At 35.1% G+C, this 20,917-nt stretch overlaps 2 protein-coding genes across 4 annotated transcripts; one reads left to right on the top strand and one right to left on the bottom strand.

Annotated features, from left to right (window-relative positions):
* Nucleotides 1–5,827: 5,827 nt before the first annotated feature.
* LOC113712405 (splicing factor Cactin-like) lies at nt 5,828–17,711 on the bottom strand. Of its 3 annotated transcripts, none has more exons than XM_072067289.1 (16): nt 17,352–17,711; nt 15,613–15,699; nt 15,282–15,452; nt 13,286–13,608; nt 13,086–13,177; nt 11,845–11,944; nt 11,244–11,315; nt 11,066–11,128; nt 10,753–10,893; nt 9,594–9,689; nt 7,369–7,653; nt 7,167–7,287; nt 6,932–7,074; nt 6,648–6,815; nt 6,288–6,554; nt 5,828–6,181 (listed from the first exon to the last, which is right to left on the bottom strand). In XM_072067289.1, exons 4-16 carry the CDS (start codon nt 13,580–13,582, stop codon nt 6,062–6,064), a joined length of 1,965 nt encoding a protein of 654 aa, XP_071923390.1. In that variant the 5' UTR covers nt 13,583–13,608; nt 15,282–15,452; nt 15,613–15,699; nt 17,352–17,711; the 3' UTR covers nt 5,828–6,061. The 3 variants fall into 3 exon arrangements, with proteins under 3 accessions (XP_071923390.1, XP_027091619.1, XP_071923389.1); XM_027235818.2 differs by having other exon boundaries at nt 7,152–7,287; XM_072067288.1 differs by having other exon boundaries at nt 7,152–7,287; nt 15,576–15,699; nt 17,352–17,636.
* Nucleotides 17,712–19,157: 1,446 nt separating this feature from the next.
* On the top strand, nt 19,158–20,239 carry LOC113711507 (protein FAR1-RELATED SEQUENCE 5-like). The gene is made up of 2 exons (XM_072067180.1): nt 19,158–19,309; nt 19,426–20,239. Exons 1-2 carry the CDS (start codon nt 19,158–19,160, stop codon nt 20,237–20,239), a joined length of 966 nt encoding a protein of 321 aa, XP_071923281.1.
* Nucleotides 20,240–20,917: the final 678 nt, after the last annotated feature.

Raw genomic sequence — 20,917 nt, forward strand, 5'->3', positions numbered from 1 at the left:
TAGAATGTCAGCTTGCCAAAAGTAATTTTAAAAAAATTCGCAAGTGCTATCACCATTTATCCAAAAACTCAAGGGTAGCCATTGCAATTTACCTTAAGTTGTAAGACTGGTCAAAAATTCACACGCCATAGAAGAGAAAAATACATGTGAACTTGACTTGATTGTCAAATTAAGGTACAAAAAAATGTATATATAAATCTACCGTTATGTTTGAAGGGGTCAACTTAATGTTGGATTCATCTTTACCTTTTTAGGATATTTATTTGAAGAATTGTGGAGTTCATACTGACCCAAATACTCAATCGGGTGTCCAGACCCGATTATATGCCCCATGGAAGAAACTATGTCAAAATATCCAAAAACAGATGAGGTTAAATTAATATGGTTTTTTTTTTTTGAGTAAATCAAACTTCTGTACTATTCTGTTAACTATATAATTTATCTTTTCTTGTCAAAAAAGTCCAGCAAAAGATAAGTTCCATTTTCCAGATCCGTATCCGCTTTAAAAGGCCATGGTAGAATGGACCCGGACCATCCAGTTTGACGGATTGGCATTTGGCAGGCGCGAATTTGTCTTATGCGAAAGACGTCAAAAACTTTAGCAGGAGCTTTAGGCTCTAGTTACTTCTTTGACCATCTTAACCAAACCTTGTGCAAACACAAGTTGATTCAGTTGGTGAGAACGGAGAATTTTATAAGAATCTTTTTATAGGTCGTGAAAGCATTCTTTGATCCAAGATGATGATCGAAACAGAATTCATTCAAAATTTTTTTTGAGGACACGAAACATGTTCCGATTCGAACTACTTTGAATCGATCCGACACATCAAATCAGAGAAATACCTCACACGACGCAACCTGGACGAATCATAAGAATTCAAATTCAGGATAAGATTCAAACTCAGAACCAAATGAGTCCTAAGAGTTTGCTTATCACTGGACTACCGGTGGGGCTCCCATTCAAACTTTTTCCTACCACAAAAAACTAAACTTTACTTTCTCGAATGACTTGTCTTTTTGTTTTTGTACAAGTCAATGATGTGCAAAAAAGCCGGACATGGTTGGAATTAATTATGTGCATGTATGAATATCCTTGTCTAGGATTCTACTGCTACACAGTGTCTTTTTTGTTTTTTATTTCTTCACAAATCAAATAGTTTGACTTGTGGTTGTGTGGAAAGAGTTAATATATGCATGTATGCAAACAAAACAAATACAATTTAAAGGTTTTATTTTCTTTTTGAAAGCGATGTGATGCAACTCGATTTTTGTGTGTGTGTGTGTGACTGAGGCTTTTCTTTTTTAGCTATTTGATTTGATTCGATAGCTAAGAAACACGAGGGATTTTTGGGTTGCCCAGCAGGGCTAATAAAAGTTATCATATGCTTAGAGCCAAAGATAAAAGATGGATGTATTATATGAACAAGCGACATTTTTTTTTTCTTTTTAAGATAAGCAGTAGTAGTTTTCCACTTATTTGATGACTCGAATTCACGTCGGTTACAAGTGAAATATCTTATCAATGAAGTTATATTTTATTGTCATTGACCAAGCTACTTAAGTTAGATAAAAGTTGGGAATCCAACCTCCAAAAACAATGGGGTTAGAAGCATTTAAAAGTTTATCACATTAGTTCATTTGAAATATATTAGTTACCAAGTTATTAGATGGTAGTATGTTAGAATAAAGGAGCTTTAGAGTTGTAGACTCTAATTACTTCTTTGACCATGTTAACTATACTTTCTTGAAAAACTTGTCATTATTTGTGCAAGTCAATGATGTGCAAAAAGCTAAAACTTGGTTGGAATTATTAAAGTGCATGTTTGAATATTCTTATCTAGGATTCTACAGCTACACAGTATCTTTTTTTATTTCTTCACAAATCGAATAGTTGACTTGTAGTTGTATGGAAAGAGTTAATATACGCATGTATGAATGCCAACAAAGTGCAATTTAAAGACTTTATTTTCTTTCTGAAGGCGGTGTGATGCATGCAAAGTTAATATGCTAATTTAAAGAGATGAGAAATGAGTTAACTTATAAATTTTAACCTGAGATTCAATTCCACCGTTGCCTTGGCATATAGGAGTATACTTATTTATATATTGTTGGGTAAAATATACGAAAGCCCGTTAAGGTTAAGTGAACATGCAGAAAAACCTCCTAAACATACACTCTGGTACCTCATGGTTTGAACTAATTTCAAAAAGCGAAGGAAATTGTTTGAATGAACGGGTTTGAAATACATGCATTTCTTTTGCGAGTATCTGTACTGGAAACAAACAAATTTTCAGTTGATATACCTATTATATCTTTAGAGTTATAATACAGAAGAAGCCCCTGTAGTTAAGCAAACCTACAGAAAAAGCCCTTGTGGTTTCAAATCATATAATCCAGTACCTCGTGGTTTGAACTAATGTGAAAATTCAACAAAAATCATTTAAATTAATGAGTTTGAGGTTGCTTGACATGGAAAACAATTTTTTAATTCAAATTTTTAGCTGATATACCTATTAAACACTTTAGAACTCATAAAATTTTCAAAAACAACGCAAAACTCCTAAATACAACTCACCTTATTTCTATACATAAAATAAATAAATAAAAACTTCCAATACAACTTACCTTATTCCTATGAACTAAATAAATAAAAGCAACATGAAACCATAGGGGACTTTTCCATAAGTTGGTTTAATCACAGGGGTTTTTCCGTAAGTTTGCTTAATAAGACAGTTGTTGGAAGGTCTTTTATTGCTTATATATATTAGGGTCATTGTGTCATTTCATCTGCCTCCGTTAATTTTGACTATTTTCATTATTGTTTCAAATTAATAAGGGACTTTTTTGCAGGTTAGCTTAACCACAAGGGATTTTTTTTTGTATCTTAACCTATATTTTTTTGATGTGTATTTCTGAGGCTGGGGATGTGGGGGGACTTAATTTTTTTCTTGGTCCATTGGGCACTCCTTAACATAAATAAGAAACCACCTACTTAATTAATGCGTTAATTATTTCATATTTTGGAAAGCTATTTTTAAGGGATTCGAATGGTAAATGGTATACATAACCTTTTTCCTAAAAATAAACATCACAGATCTTCTGCTAATACTTGCCTTTCAACCCTCGAAATAATGAATTCACCATGGTACCAAAAGCGATGATGCTTTTAACGAAAACCCACAAAAATGGAGCCATCAAAATGCATAAAACTCATATTTAGAACTACAAAAATTTTTAACTCGTGTGTTAAAATCTTCAATGTTTTGAGAAAATATATTAAAGAAAAAACAAATGCAAAATCCAATAAAGAAATTATCATTTTAGTTGAAAACGTTCTTGTATTGAAAGCTCAACTCATTTTAGTTTTTGACATATTTTCACATTAACATCATTAATTTAGCTTTGACTAGTGCTGTAAAAAGTCACGAGAAATGTGTTAAATTCATTTATTAAATTAAAAAATAAAACCTAGTAAATCAAGCATACACAATTTGTTTAATTAAGAGAATTTGTTTAAAATTCACCTAAAGAGTGCTTGCTTGTTTTATCAATTTTTTGAATTTTCTTTTTACGTCTTAAAAAAATTATTATTACATGTCTTCTTCCAAAATAAATTGTATTTTTCCTTTCAATATGTCATTTGTGGAGGATAAAAAATTCCAAGTTCATAATTGTTTTTCTTTTTTTAGCTATAAAAGTCTTAATTTGGTTTGGTTTAGAATTTGGGAAACTACTATCTCTTTGTAATTAAAAAGAAATAAAAGTATAAAAATAAGTTACTTTAGCAACCCTGACAATATTATGCATCTTTTAGATCCACAAAAAGAGTACAAAATTGACCGCACATTTTTTATTCGGTTTACGAAAATGAATTATTAGATTTATGTTGCAAAAAAAAAAAAAAAAGACAACTAAAGAGAAAAAGAAAAGAATAAAAGGTGATAAAATTGAAGAACAAATAGTTAAACTTTCTCCCTATCTTTGTTGGTTTGTTTGAAATGGTCTTTTTCCATCATTTGCAAATTTCTTTCCTTGCTAGAAGTTTTTCAAAACTAAAGACATCACCCCTTAAATGCTAAAATTCATCAATTATGGTAGTGTGTGAAACAGCTAAGAAACAGGAGTAGCAGAAATAATTAAGGCAAATAAAAAGTTATCATAGACAAAGAGGAAGATGGATGTTATACACTGAACAAGCTAACCTCCAAAAACAAGGGGGTAAGAAGCATTTAAAAGTTCATCAAATTAGTTTATTGGAAATATAAATAGTTACCAAGTTGTTAGATGTTAGAATAAAGGTAAATTGGAAAGAAAACATAAACAGAATAAATATTTTTTCTTTCGACATCAATAAATTAGTTTCACGTACACTATTTATCTGCATGAATGAATAGTTGGATGAAAAATGTATGGCGCAAATTCAATTTTACTCACCTTATTTATAGAATAGATTTAGGTTCTTAGTATGAATGACTTTTGTTAATGTTTTCTATCCTTAACGAAAAAAAAAAAAATTTTTTTGCCCTCACAAAAACCTCGGCAGTTTTATGTTACGCACAGCAAGAATTTTGGTTCTGTATCTGTTAGTGAGAGTTATATTGCAAATTCACACAAAGCATTCATTATATGGAAAAAAAAAAAATCTCCTTAGAAATAAAAAAAGTGCATTTAAAAGAACAAAATTCAATGAGAAGACTCTTGTTGGAGTGTGTGTTTAGTTGTAGTATTTCCTTTTCTTTTTAACCCCCAATAACAAGTCAACGCATTGGGAGGATCAATCTTTACGTGATCTTCGCGCAAGGGCTACACAACACAATTGAGATTTTTTTAATATTAATTTTTTGTACTGATGTTTGTTACTATTTACTAATTTTTTTGGTGTTTTTTTTTTTTAAATTTCTTCACTCACCATAAAGAAGAAGATCAAATAAAAAAGTCTTTGACTCATTTTGGTGTATCTTTTCCCTTCCTTTCTTTTACTTCCCATTCTAGACAATATATACAGAGATTCCTTTCTTTTCTACTTTCCTTTTCCTTCTTTTTTTTTCCATTGAAGTCCTCTCCTTCCCATTGGGTTCATTTCCTTCAATTCAAAGGATGCCCATGTGATGTGCACACTTTTTTTTTTTTCCATCTTAGAATTACAAGCCTAATACACCTTACATTTTCAAGAAGTTTTCAGCATACTGGTTTCCAACTATGAAAGTTCTTTCCTTGGATAACATCCTCACGATCAAGTAAAAGAATTTTTCTGACGAGTGCTTAGGGAATATTAGTTCGTACAGTTATATTACACTTAACTTATTATGTGAATGCACGCACTCACATTTATCATCTCGTGCATTTAAATACTTTTCAAAAACTCGAAAATGATCCTAACAAATGCCCTAGAACACTTGTCAGCCAAACTTCATGTCAAGTTATCAAGTTAGATTAGATCAAAAATTTAACAAATATACTCTAATAAACATAACGATCGACCAATTAAACTAACAACCCACAATATTTGTTTCTAGCTTGCTCAATTTCCAATTTAGGTTTCTCTTTTAAATATCAAAATCCTCTTTAGTTAAAAAATGTGTTTAATCAAGGGATATACCAGGCAAACAACAATGATTTGATTTTGAAATGATCAAAACTTAGTTGATTATGAAACTTCATTGTGGAAATAAAAGTAAAGATGAGTGAAAGTACTACTGATTTATGTAAAATTACGAAATGAAATTACAAGTTCAAAATCCAAAAATAACTACAGAAAGAGTGCAATTTGTCTGGGTTGATTTTGAATACTTGAAAGTAAGACCTCCAAGCTGATACAAAAAGGGGATTGCCACCAAATCCTTCGTAAAAGGAGATTCGTGAAGAAAATAAATTGCAATGGTAACTTTCTAATACTGTGTTTTACAACCAATATTAAACATTCAGCTTCTACACTTTTCAGACAGATCAATATTTACTCTTTGGCAAAAACATGTAAAACCAAAAATGGTACTACAAAATTTTCAAGAAAATGAAAATTATATGATGCAGCATTTCTTGTTCCAAATACACAGCCAAGGGATCACCTCCGGTATCTATATCGTTTGAAGTTGAAGTACAAATGCAGTATTCCACGTTCAAATGTGCACTTGAACCCTTTCTTGTGTGAATACTCCCATTCCTTGTTAACTATCCGGAATGCCTGTACAGAAACAACCACCAACTCAGTTTTGCTCAAGCAATTTCCAGCAAAAAGACCAGCCAAATGATGTTGTGCAATTGTAGGTTAGTCACAGGAGGAAACTTACAATGTCTTCATAAGGTGGCCCTGCATGGAACCTGATGATGCAGGTCTCTGAACTATCGCCATCCTTCTCGATGGCATAAGTTGGAGCCTTCCCTTTATCAACAAGATCTGGATAGAAAATGTTGAATTTGTAGCCTTGTACAATCTTCGGGGGCGGGTTATCGTGGTCATAGTGGGTTTGATTGTATTTATTCCACTCATAACCAGTGTGGACACGATTGAAATACTTCGGCTTTCTTGGTCGGTACTTATCATGCCACCAATAGACCTGCATCCACACCAAATTAGAGAAAGAAAATGGAGAAACTAGAATTTTGATGAACACGGGCTAGAAGCACACGTATAGGGCAAGCTGACATACCTGTGAATCAAGATTTATTTCGTCATTCGAGCCAAATACTGCATCACCTTCCTCCATGGCTCCCATTGCTTTCATGGCTTTCTTCTCGAAATTATCCTCAGGAGGAGTAGGTCTTACAGTCAATTCTTGGAGACGCCTTTCTTCCAAGACAGCCATACGCTTCCTCTCCTATATATAGGGATCAAATATGCATAGCTTCAGCATATTGTAGGAAAAAACTATATTTCTCTTTTAGCATAATCAGATAATCTACATAAAAAGCACAAGAATCTCTCTGTTCTTACCAGTACAGCCCTATCCTCTTCCGGGTCAATTGCTTCTTCATTTTCATCACCATGAATCAACTGCGGCGAATATGATCCAGCCTCTTCATCCAACTCTGGAGTGTCTTCATGCACTATAGGTTCAGGAGAGAGTGTTTCAGCATCTGCACAGAAGAAGAAGTCAGCCAAAAATTAAGGTGCAAAAGTAGGAGAAGTCCCAAACATGACAAAATTTCAACACCTTTTCCATCACTACCAGCATCTTCCTCGTCAGGTTGTGGAGTTAACTCTCTTTCACTATCTCCAACTTCCAAAGGTTTCTCAAGGCGCTGTAAATGCTTGCGTAGCAATTTGGCATGGATTTCCTTCAGACAAGCCTGAAATTGGAAATAGGAATTAATCAGGCAAAGCGCACCACAAACCCTAAAGCAGTATAGAAGCATCACTGCACTATTTACCTTAGCCTTGAAGATGTGGAGACGTTTAAGAACAGCTTCCCAATATTCAACCACCTTAGCTGTACCAGACTGCATCTGTGCCTCAATCTGAGACTGTAGAGCTTCTAGTTCGACATAGGATTTCCCTTGTAGGAGCCTCTTGACATCTGCCTCAATGCTTGAATGCATTCCCCTCTCTTCAGCAAGTAACTCAGGAGGTAGTCGCTCTCCACGCACTCTGGCTCGATCCAAAGCATCCTTTTTCCGAACTTCAGCTAGTTCCCAATCACAAACCACCAGCAGTGCCTGCAACAATTCCAATTTGTACAGATATGAATTAATTGGGAATTACATCCAGAACTTTACAAGAATTTCCAACATAGTTTAAGAAGGATCTTCAAACTAATGTTAATTAGAAATTTAGATTATAGCATTCAAACACCATTTATCTATACTACGAATGATGTTGACTAGAAGTCCAAAAAAAAAAAAACCACAAGCGCACCATGAAAATGTACTCGATAAACAATCTTGACAACTAATCAATGGTGAAGCTTTAACTAAATTAGGAACAGGTATACACCTGTGCTGAGATTATGTCTCAATAGATTATCTAACCAGTTTGGGGTTGTTGACATGTGATCGAGAAACAGATGACCAAACAACTTTCACAATGTGATACTGAAAAAATTATCATAAAATTAAGATACACTATCAAAGAAGGAAAGAAACGAAGTCTGAAAAGAGAATTTGCAAAGTCTGCACTCAAGTTGAGTGCATTGAAAACACAGGATATTTCACATAGAGTAGAAGGTTTCACTCACGGAGACAGGCAGTCCTAGGATTTCATAACAACTAACACACTAGCTCGATATGTGGTAGTATGAACACTTCGTACAAGTTACTAGAAGTTGTAGGTGATTCACATAAAATAAAAAATTGATTTGGCACAAACTCAACAACCTTATCAACTTCCAACAATTATCCTGACACCTTTATGTGAGTTAAAATTTCAATTAGAATAATCCTTCAGGTAAGAACAATTCCAGCACACTCAACCAGATTATTTGCTTTGCCCATTTATGTAGATCAGGCATCATTATTCAGATGAAAGTTGTGATCCATCTGTCTCACCAATTAAGACCAAATGAAAGATGACATAAATTAAATATACAAGTAAAACAATTATTTACACATAAAATTCAATAACAACCATAAAATCAGATTTCTAGGTTCAATATCCAGACACTTCCATTCATTTGCAAGGTCAGATTACTAAGGCTACAGCACATATCCAGCCTACACAACCATAACAAACTTGAAGGTCTTGTGCAGCAAATATCATGACTATGAAGCAATTTTATTGAGTCTATCTTACACCATGAACAACTAAGCCAAAAACAAACCATCCTAATCCAGTTCCACTTCCTCCATCCTCTTAATCCAGTTCTACTTCCTCAATCATTTCCTTCCAACAACATGCCACCAGGCCAATGTCCTGAAGATATGATTCACATTGTTTTCGAAACTTTTCACTTATTGCTCTTCCTTTGTACATTGTGTGACTCTCGATTTATTTATTCGTGTTCAAATTCATTGAGGTAGTGGGTGTCCACCAATCAGGAGAGGGATTAGAAACGTGTAATCAGCAAAGAATCAAAGAGAAAGAAAATAAACAAGGAAATATTTTCCTCAGCAGCAGAAAATGTTAGCAATCAGAGCACTTTCTAAGCTCTTTACATCAAATTTGCAAGAAATGCTTATTTTTGCTGCAGTTGCTCATAACATCCTGACCACCTTGGTCTGAATAACCAAATGTGCAACCATTGAATTGTCAGATCAGATTTATTAGAATGGACCAATAAGTCAGATATAAATGCAGAAGAGCCTACTACATTCCAATCTGCCACTAATAGGCCATTTTGCATCAAGCACTATTGTTTCTTCAAGAGTAAGATAATACTTTCCATAGTGCTAGTTTGTCTGAAGCCATAAAATGTTCACTTGCATCATAGAAAGTAAATCGCCAAACAACACACAGGCTACCCAAAATATCAGCAAGTATCCACAAGTTGCAGCTTTTTAGCTAAAAGATTAACATTATTTTGGGATATAATAGAACCAAGATTCATAAAAAGAGTTACAAATGCTATACTATACCAGTGAAGTACTAAGAGAGGAGCATACATCTCAATAAATCCTCGACCCAACAAAGAAAGAACAGGTGATAAGAAAAGAGGAACTACCTCCCAATACTGGACATGTGTTGGCGTTGACCTGTCCAAGTCGAGATGCATTTTAATGTCTTCATGAAGTTCTTCCATTTCTTTTACAGTTAAACCCTGCATTGCACATAACAATCATAGAATGTTCAGAACCACCAAAGCACAGGTATGTCACTCAATTATCAGAACAGGACAAATTCATAGTCAGCATTTAAGAAAGCATAAAAAACACAAGAATGTCACTCAATTGTGCAAAACAGTGCAAAACAGGAAAAATTTAGTGTCAGCACTCAAGAAAACATACATCCAAGGTTCATCTAAGGATAACCACCATTTTAATCCACCATCTGCTTCCAGATGCAACTGGATTTCTTTTCCCCAGTAGAAAACCTATTAGCTATGCAATCTTCATTTTTATGCTCGGGCAGATTCACAATATAGACCATTATACTCACAAGAGAACAAAAAAGAAAAAGAAGAACTGAAAGATGAAGATTTGAAGATTTACTCATAAAAAGCATAAGACCTCTAGAGCAAAATTTCCCCCAAGGTTTAGAGACACCCATCCCCATAAGAATATGAGAATGATTGACTAATGTGACCCAAGAAAGAGGGTACAGCCTCAAGTTCACTTAGCATGAGATGCCAAAGCATTGCATCCAGATTACCAATTGAGCAGCAAGACTAGTATATGTCTTCAAAAGTATAAACTACTTAGAATTTTTTTTTCTAAGAGGATCAATAGTGGTTCCCCACTTACCCCCGTGATGAAAAAATGATTAATACTTCAGGTATTATTGCTATTATGTAGCAGCAAAACTAGATTGGGATAGTACTCAAAATAAGTTACTGATAGTTGACAGGAATTAAATAGTTGCACCAAATGATTTATACTAACATAATATTCATGCACCATACACCCTATTAACCCCAGAAGTTGGTACCATTTTAGGCCTCTATATTCTCCTGGTAAGTAATACTGTCACTACTTCAAAGAAACATGAATTTGCAAGATCGTGAATTTGGTTCTTCTTGTGTGAGGTTAATAATAGAGATAGAATGCACATATTAGTAGCTAATCAGTCAATTGAATAGTGAAGCATATGAAAAAGAGGACAAAGATGGTCAAGGATCATTATGATAGCAAGACACTGCATTAGAGAAAACAAGTAATAATTACCTTGAAGACCATGTATGGTTCATTTATTTCTATATCCAAGTCATCTGAAGGATTGAGATGCTTAGTAAGAATGTCAATCGGCTTAGTGCGGCCTTCTCGCAACCGCATCTCTGACCTAACCTTGCTTTGATCAAAATGGAACTGCAAGCAATAAAATGAGTTAACATAGCAGAATTGGAATGAGCAAAACATCCACCTTGCAGCAAAGAATCGAAGAAACTTCTTTTTCCCTGTTTCATATTTTAATTATCAGAAAATTTTATTACACATATTGCAAAAGAAACAAAGGTCATGAAAGATTTGAGACATCCACCTCTTCTTCTTTCTTCTCCCAGTCTTGAAATTCAGCTCGAGCACGTTCCCTTGCTAATAATGCCTGTTCAATCAAAACATGGTAAAATTGCCAAAATGCTGAAACATTGATAAATCAGAAAGTATGTCCTAAAATCCGTCATCAAGAAACTTTAGAAACCAAAGACAAACAATATTACCATTTCTTCCTCATGCTGTGCCTTCTCGATAGCCCTTTCTTCCCTTCTTTTCTTCACCTTTTCAATCTCTGCCTATAATTTTAATTCCAGTGAGTACTAACTTAACAAAAAGTAAACGTCTTCTCAATATTTTTCACGAAACTGCTGCAGTCATTGCACAACTGGAACACTTCAAGGAGGAATTTGGAAAAAAAAAATCAAATTATGAACACATGAAACTAGAATTACTACTGCTGGGTTTTAGCTGAGTAAAGTAAGGGATGCAGAACTGTACATAAAAGAACAGATCTCAATGCTCTGACTTGTGAAAGAAAGCGACAAGAGGGGAAACGGAGAGGATTAACATAACAGCATGACTACATTTGGCTTGCTTGTCTCATACTTCATTTTTTAGCCCAGTTTTCCTTCTTCTTGTGTGCCAAAGACATCATTCTTCTTAACATTGGGAAACGATTTATTGGACGATGAAGATAATCATGACTTGTAGGAGTGAGAGATGCATGTACCAGTAACCAATCAGTCAAGTGCAGTATTTCATACAGCATGCTTCATTTAAGGAACATAAAAAAAAAAAAAAAAGCAATACTAGTCTATAAAATACCATTCTTTCTCTCTGTCTCTTTTTCTCTGCCTTTAATGAAAACGTTTCAAGTGGCATGCCTTCGGTGATATCGCGTTCAATCTTCTTTCGCCACACAAATCTGCAAGGGGACATTTTTTACACAGAAAATTCAAGGGACAACTAGATTTTTTCAAAAACAAAATACTAAACTATGATAAATTTTTCAATATTGTTGTCCACAGATTCCGGTGGAAAACTTTTATATAAGCTCTCCTAGCCCCATCTTTTGAACAAGAGAAAAACTGATACAGTGTCCAAAACTACTTCATGCATTAATTAAATAGGTTAAATGAATATACAAATGAGAACATGCACATAGGCTATTAGCCTTATGTTACTGAAGAAGCACACAGAGGCACAAACACAGATGGAAAGGGTGGGAAGAAGGAAAACCATCACCAAGTTCACTAACCAAAGAGGTACTAAATTGCCCTAAGATGCACTAGCCTATATGAACTATCACATAAAACTATGTAAACAATGTTCTCCAAAATACAAACTTTTTCATAAACATAAAATATAAGAAAAGCCTGCTGAATCACACTCAGGGCCTAAGGTTTGAACACGCTATCGGCTAAATTTCATAGTGTCAGCTAGATGCTCTTCTTAGTCAACCTTTAAACCAAAGATTGAGTCTATAGATTACAGTGAACTAATTTCCCCTCTTGTTCAATATTGATGAGAGTGTTAAAGTATCTTTTTCTCTTCCTATCAGTCATAAATGTTTCTATGATCCTAAGTATCAACCATGAATCTCAAATCACTAGCTTGAATTCTTTTTTTTCTGAAAGGGACTTACTATTTCTTATCTAATATCTCATTCTACTCATCCTTTTAGTTTACAAGCCTGAGTTTTCACACAAAGGTAAAAATGCACTACCAAAGCAAACTTTCCTGGAATCTTATAGTGAAAATGCAAAATTTTTGTTCTTCAAATACATTTCTCCATACATAGGTGCTCCTTGACAAAATAAAACCAGCTTTTTGAGCCCATGACCAATCAGAAAATGTACAGGGCATCATGAATAAAGATACCACAATCATTTCAATGGTGGTCATGGTAAAAAAAAACCTCCACACCAAATCCCAAACAAAGATAAAATTATCTAGCCTCATTCTGAACATCAAAATAAAAACACAGTTAAAGCAAACTTGGTTACCAACACTAACATACATCCCTAACATCTCCGCAATTCAAAATACATAGGAATATAATTTACCTTTCATTTAGATTGGAATCTCCAAATGGATTTGAATCATTACCATATCCAGAAATATTCTGGGCCTTCAATTTCTTTGCAACTTTTGCTGCCTAAAGTTTAAAAAAAAAGGTTGAAGCTAAATGAAATAGTGTCAATCAAATTAAAGTAAAAGAAGATAAACCAAATAGTACTCGTAAAGATAAAACAAACAGAGTTACCCTTTTTTGGGCTTTCTTTGCCAAGTACTCGGCAATATCGTCCTCAGTGATTTTTCTCTTCTTCTTTTGACGTCTGTCATCATCACTGCCACGACAGTGCCTACTTCGACTCTGCCTTCGTCTTTCATCACGGCTATCAGAATCAGAAGCTGAAGCCGATTCAGAAGCGGAAGCAAAGGAACGCTTAGTCTCCGATTCTGGGGCATCAGACTGATGCCGTTGGCTCTGTTTATGCCTATGACTGGACTTGGATGAGGATATTTCCCTCCTGCTTCTGCTACTCCTATCGCTGCCCATGATGAATTTAAATCTGCTCTTTATTCCTGCATACAAATAATGCAGTGACAGTTATTATGCTACTGAAAAATCAAGATATGCATCATTTGATAGAACACTAAAATCATATGAGACTGCACCATAAATAAATTTTCATTGACCTTCAGGTTTAAAAAATTTGTTCTTTATGTAACCGTTGTTGCGCCCCATTTTTTTTTTTAAAAAAAAAAAGAAAAATAAAAATTTTAGGTTAAAAATGGTTTTAGAATTTTTGTTTAAAATTGATTTTTTAAAAAAATTAAAATAAGGAAAATAAAAAGAAAAAGCGCCTAAAATGGGACTTGGCAAAGGCAACGGGTTTGGGCCCACTAAAGTCTTGAAAAAGGATTTTTCAACAATTTGGAGTTGCCTCTCGGTATTGGATTTAGGCGTACCAAGTCACCTTAAAAAAGGTAATTCTTTCTTTTTTTTTAAAACACAAATTTAACCCTTTAATCAGACAACTCCAGGTCTTTCGAAATCAAAGCAATGAATTCGGGAGCTACAATTGTGAGGGGGGAAGGTCGAGACTTTATCCTTGAGCACCCCCCTACACCTGGCAAAGCTGGTTGCAAGTTTAATTTTATTCTTTTAATTTTAAGGCCAAAATTGAATTAATTTAAACTAAACACATAACATGCAATAAAAGATTGTCTAAATAAAAGCAAATATAACACATCAAAACAATGTAGAAGGAGATGACTAATTCCATGGCTTACGTTGGAAAAGCCACGGGATAACGCGCTCGTGGCCCACTCGATCACACATGACAAAATAAACAGTGGTTGACTATAACTAGAAGAAAAGAAAGGAAAAAGAAAAAGAAATTTACAAAAATTAAATGCTCCTATGCCCCTTATATGGGTGTTATCACTTCTATGAAAGAAAAATAAAATAACTACAACTTGACTTGGCAAATAAAAATGCTAAGTAAACTAATGGTTGAGTAAATAATGGCAAAGGACCTAACTGAAAGCATAAAAGTAAAGTTCTGGGGTCAAATTATGAAGTTCTAAAACTCTGGGATTAAATCACAAAGAAAGGGAAAATTGAGGGACTGAAATTATAAATTTAGACAAATAATCATCTTCTCCAAACCAGCTAAACGTCAGCTGCCGTTTCGTCCTTCTTCTCCGACGAAAAACACCAGAAAGTTCAACTCTGGCCAATCCCAAAAGAAAATGAAACTCGCACAAGCTCCCTCTCACACAATCTCATGGCATAACTCGAGTTCATACAAAGGAAAGGATAAGAAAAAGAAAAACAGAAAAAGGTGCAAAAAGAAAGCACATCAAGATCTCTCAAAACTCTCCTTTCTACCCTGAAAATCAACTATTATGTTTTGACAAGCATTGAACTTGCCGAATATTCGTTTTCCTCACACGCAAGATGCAGGTCAATCGTCCTTCAGGTAGAACTTTCAGTTGGGCATTTTATCAAACAATAAATGGGCATGAAGAAATTCAACGATTCCCTGCTCAATCGAAGTTATAACTAGCCTCGCATCCTCAGAAACACAAGGGATTTCAATCCAATCAACACATAAAGCATGTATATTCACAAAATCGTGGATAAACAACAGGAAAATTGCAATAGACAAATTCAAGAAAGATGTGCTTTGAGAGCTTCAAGAGTCTGAGCTTGAAGAGAAACTGAAATTTAAAGGAAAAGGATAGCTTACAGCGCTCTCTCTCGGTGAAGATTCGCAGGTGGTGGTGGAAGGTTCTGGTGCTGGCAGCGAGCTACAATTCCTCCGCCCAGTCTTTTGCTATGTTTTCCCTTTCCTTTTTCTTTTGTTCCCTTTTCTGGATTTTCTCTGTCTTGCAATTTTTTGATGGGGCTTGGATTTTCTCTGTTCCCAAGAAAAATAAGAGTATAAAAGAGGAAACAGACCTGGAACTATAATTTACTTATAAATCATTGTGATATATGTAATAGCTATAACGTAAAAAAAATGATAGTGACTGACGTATACACGATGATATAAGAAAATTCATGCCATCGACTATTACATCTCGCACATGGTCCGCAAATATTCCAGTCGACCAAGCCAGACAGGTATTTGTTTCTTCCTTGGACTACTTGCCAAAACAACCAAACTGAAAAGTACAGACCAAAACATTGAATTACCAGCCACTCAAAATTTCACAACTGGGAGGACTAGCGGAAAGACGTTGGCAAATAGAATTTTTCTTCTCAAAAACTGGGTAGATTTGAGAAGGTGAATTACTTGCACAAGTGGAAATTGATATCACACGACCAAGAGAAAACAAGTATATGTACTTTTGTTAATAAGAACTGCTTCACGTAGTCAAGACAGACCTCAAATCAATGAGAGCCACAGTAGTCAAGACAGAAAAGGCTAGAAGGACCAAAATTATTTAGTAATCTGTTAAGGTAGCGATTTCCTATCCTTCTTTAGCTAACATCCAATATTTGACATTCCCTGTTAAATGCTTCACCAAAACCTCAAATCAGTTTAGAAGGTCGAATGTAAATATTTCTTTACCACTCTGACAAGTTTTACTAGTAGAGAAATGACCAAGATCAACTTTCTTGTTGTATATATCACAAGGACAGTAATCCTCAATATGCATTAGAGTTCCATATCAGGATGCCTAGAATGCCTAAAATATGGATTTTCTTGAAAGCAGAGGGAACACCATGTGGAGATACGTGGTTTTCACTGTAAGGATGATCCTTAATCTCGTGGCAAAGTGTAAATCGAGTAGATTCCATTTAATGCACTGATCATGAAAACTTACCAATTTGAATGACCATTATAGATGTCCATAAACATATTGTGCTGAAAATGACTTTGGCGAATTCTCATAAACTTTCAAAGTTTTGTCTTAAGAAGGTTAAAACTTCCTTAGAAACCTATGATAAGCAGCTATGATGCAATCAGTTAACCAAATCAAAAGGGCGGACAATTATATTCTTGAAATGCTCAACAGAATTGCAAAATTTCTCTGCATCCAAGCAATGCAGAGCTAAAAACACCATAGGATCATGCCTGTTGAAATAGCAAAATCCATTTTCTTTCAAAATCTGATTTATGGGATCATGCCTATGAACTGCTAGCAATGTACATACATAAAAATAAAACAGGTAACACAGGGACAGAGAAGTTTGTTGGTGGATTGTGGCTGGGGTTAGAGGTGGAAGGATGGACTGGAGACTGTAGTTGGTAAATTAGAAACACAGCACACAGAAGTGTCTTGGAATCTCATGACTTGGGAAGCTGCCCTGCTTGTGTTTCATTTCGTTTGAGGAAAGATTTCAGTATATTAAGACAGAAGTGTTTCCACGGTTATATTCCCTTTTCAATCAAGCAGCTACGGCAAGAACCAGCCCTTGGCTTCACAAACTCAATGAATTCACTAAAACTTTTACAAATGGTCTCACCAGATTGTAAGAAAAATACTACCCTACCCTACCCTACCCGAATTCTGATTCCAAGAATCATAAAACCCCCAATTGCAATTCCCTTCTTTTTTTTTTGGTTTTCACTTGGACAATAACCAATTGCAAACACTGGCACATCAAGCCTTAAATGAACCATCAGAGGAGAGATTTATAAAACTAAAATATTAAGTAAAAACCCATTAAAAAATACACAAAAAAGACCAGATATAGCCATCAGTCAAACATCAAACAAGCCCAACGGCTGACAGAAATCAATAGCAACACAAACAGGAAGTAGATCTTCAATGTCAAAATTCATATCTCAAATAGAAAAACATCATACCTTTATTACAAAACCCCTTCTTCACTGAAACAGTGAACAAAAGGGCCTTTCCCAGATTGCTCAGAATCCGCAAGATTTAGCAGAGAAAATGTCCAAGGAAACGGACAAAATTTATAAAAATGGATTGTTGAAACAGGGTTATTGTTGCTTGATGGGAAGGGGGAAAAATTGGCTTTTGGGTATGGGATTATTGGGTGACTTAAAACTACTACTACTAATAAATAAGGCGCATGTTACAAAGACGGAGAGGCTAAGAACTAAGAAAAAGAAGAGGAAGAAGAGAGTGAGAGGTGGGGGATGGATGATGCCAGGAAGAAACGACAGGCAAGAGGGGAACGAAGGGGAGGAGAAGGGCGCTTTGACAGATTTTTAACGTGGTGAAGAAAAAATTGAGACATCTTTAACAGAATTCTGCCGGGCATTTTTTTTTTTTTTAAATTGGACTGGCTGCCGAGCTCAATTTTTTACAGAATTCGGCCTGCTGTCGGGCTGACAGTATCAGAGTTTAAAAAAAAATGGACAAGGGGCTGGAGCGGTTGTCAGACAACCGCTCATAAACTTTTCATGGCCAAGATGTGGTGGGCCCATCATCAACGGCCAAAACGAAATGAAACAAAATGGAGATGACTGTAGAGGATTGTTGCTTTAATACAAGCTTAACTTTTAACTCCGTTTGGTCTGGCCGTTAAAGGGTATGAAAAATTCAAAGTCAAAATTTGAAAATCAACTTTTGGTACGATCAGCGGGATTTAAAACTCTTTCAACTTAAAAGATGTGGGAAGAAAATGGCGGTAGTGAGTTTTTCTCTGAACACAATACATTGTCGCTGTAGCTCCTTTTGTTCTTCTCCTCTCAACAAGCTCCTTCTGTTCTTCTCCTCTCAACAAATTATTTCGCATAACATAAACATAAATTTTTGTCTTCTTTTCTTCCAACTCTTAAATAAACCCTATCAAAACGGGCATCTTGTCTGAGGTGTGCACAAGATAATTGTAAAGATCCGCTGCAGCAATAATACACGCCGATTTAAGTAGTGGATGACTGAGATAGATATTCATCGAGTAACAAATGCATAGCCGAGACTTGTGAGCGGCTCATCTGAAATTTACTGCTTGGTGAACTCTGTCCAAGGTAAACGCTAATATTACATGTAATTTGATTGTAATAAATGTGTTATTTAGTGAAGCATGATTTAAAAATTATAAGAAGTATGTCATTATCCTTTTAGAGAGAATGGTTAACTTGTACAATAAAGATCCCGTACAGAATTTTAAAATATAAATGAGGATGTGTACAAATAAAATAACATAAGCGTAAAAATAACTTAACAATGTGACCAACTTAAGTAACTACACAAACGGTATAGATGACAATGTATAGATTTTGAGAATTCTGTCAAACCTTACGCTATGTAAAAGTGTATAAGACATACATGCATTGGTTATGTTACAAGTTGATAAAAAGGCTGTACACATTGTTATAAAGTGTGTACATATGATTGTAAAGTATGTAAATACTGATATTATACACAAATTGGTTATAATATTTGTTTGAAATGTATCTATTATATAGTGAAATATGCTATGCAAATTATTAGAGTTATGTGATTATCTATTACAGAGAAGATACACATCCATAAAAATTATTTTACAAAATGTTGTAAGGTGTGTACACGTTGTTATAAAGTATGTACATATGTGAATACAAATAATTAAGTGCTTATGATGTGAATAAAGAAATAAAAAATAAATATAATTGTTTGTCCTTAAAACAATAGCAAAAAATGCTTTTGTCGAATACAGCACAATGGAGGAAGCGTTGTGTCCTAAGATTGGCATGGAGTTTCAGTCAGAAGATGAGGCATACAACTTCTGCAATAGGTACGGATTAGGTGTTGGATTCAGTGTTCGGAAAGACTACTTGAATAAGGATAAAGACGGTGTAGTTACATCAAGAAGGTACACATGTTGCAAAGAAGGTTTCAAACCACGGTACGAAGGAAATGTAAAACCAAAGAGAACTCGGCTGAAACAAAAACCGGATGTGAAGCTAAAATGGGGATAATTTTGAACAGAGAAACAATGAAGTATCAGGTTCGAGATCTGGTAATCGAGCATAATCACACACTACACATTTCAGAATGTGCTCATATGATGCGTTCGCAAAGAAAAGTAAGTTTTTCTCAAGGAGCCCAAGCTGAAATTGCAAATGATGCAGGAATATCCTTGAAACAATCCCATGAACTCATGGGAAAAGAGGCAGGTGGATTAGGCAATATTGGCTACACTCGTGATGACTTAAAACGCTATCTACGAACAAAAAGAGAGAGGGGATTAAAGTATGGTGAAGCTGGTGCAATGCTACGATACTTTGAAGAACAAAAATTGGAAAATCCGTCATTCTTTCACGCAGAGCAGCTTGATTGTGAAGAACAAATTACAAATATATTTTGGGCTGATGCATCAATGCTGATGGATTATACCTATTTTGGGGATGTGGTTACATTTGACACCACATATAAAACTAACAAGGAGTACAGACCATTGGGCGTGTTTGTGGGATTCAATCAATTTAGACAATTGGTTATTTTTGGAGCAACTCTATTGTACGATGAGACCATTGAATCATTCAAGTGGGTGTTCGGTACATTTATAGAGGCAGTTTGTGGAAGGCACCCAAAAACCATTTTCACAGATCAGGATGCAGCCATGGCCGCTGCAATTTCAGCTGTTATGCCTTCAACATACCATGGTCTGTGCACTTTTCATATTAGAGTCAATTTTATGAAACACCTTGGGAACTATTACAAGGATGGTAGTAATCTCCTATATAGATTTGCTGAATGTATGTATGAGATAGAAGATGAAAATGAGTTTATCATGGCTTGAGATGCAATGCTAAAAGAACACAAGCTCGAAACAAATGAATGGTTGTGTGGCATTTATGCATGTCGAAAGAAATGGGCAAAATGCTTCATGAAAGGCGCCTGGACTGCAGGTATGCGTAGCACCCAACTAAGTGAGAGTCTAAATGCTTCCATAAAAAATTATCTGAAACTTGATCATGACCTGGTTCAATTCTTTAAACATTTTAACCGAGTTGTGGATGAAAAAAGATATAATGAACTAAGAGCTGAGTATCACAGTCGACAGAAGCTGCCAATGTTGGGATTGCAACAGACTCCCGTACTGATCCAGGCAGCTTCTATATACTCTCCATGCATGTTTGTTGCATTCCAGAATGAATACGATGAATCCACTACAATGGTGATCTTGGACCAAAAGTATACTACAATGCATGTGGAATACAGTGTCAGTCACTATGATGGAGGAAGGGAGAGAAGAGTGATATTGAATCCAATAACTAAAGACATTACTTGTAGTTGTAATCTTTTTGAGCAGGAAGGAATCCTATACTCACATGCTTTAAAGGTGTATGATATGGTTGGAACAAAGTTTATTCCTGATCAATATGTGACAAAGAGGTGGACAAAGAAGGCAAGGTCCGGAGGCAGCGTCGATTGCAAGGGTAGAGAAATATCATCAGATCCGTCTCTCTCTATTTCC

The sequence above is a fragment of the Coffea arabica genome, chromosome 10e (genome assembly GCF_036785885.1).
Source record: "Coffea arabica cultivar ET-39 chromosome 10e, Coffea Arabica ET-39 HiFi, whole genome shotgun sequence".
Taxonomy (NCBI): Eukaryota; Viridiplantae; Streptophyta; class Magnoliopsida; order Gentianales; family Rubiaceae; genus Coffea; species Coffea arabica.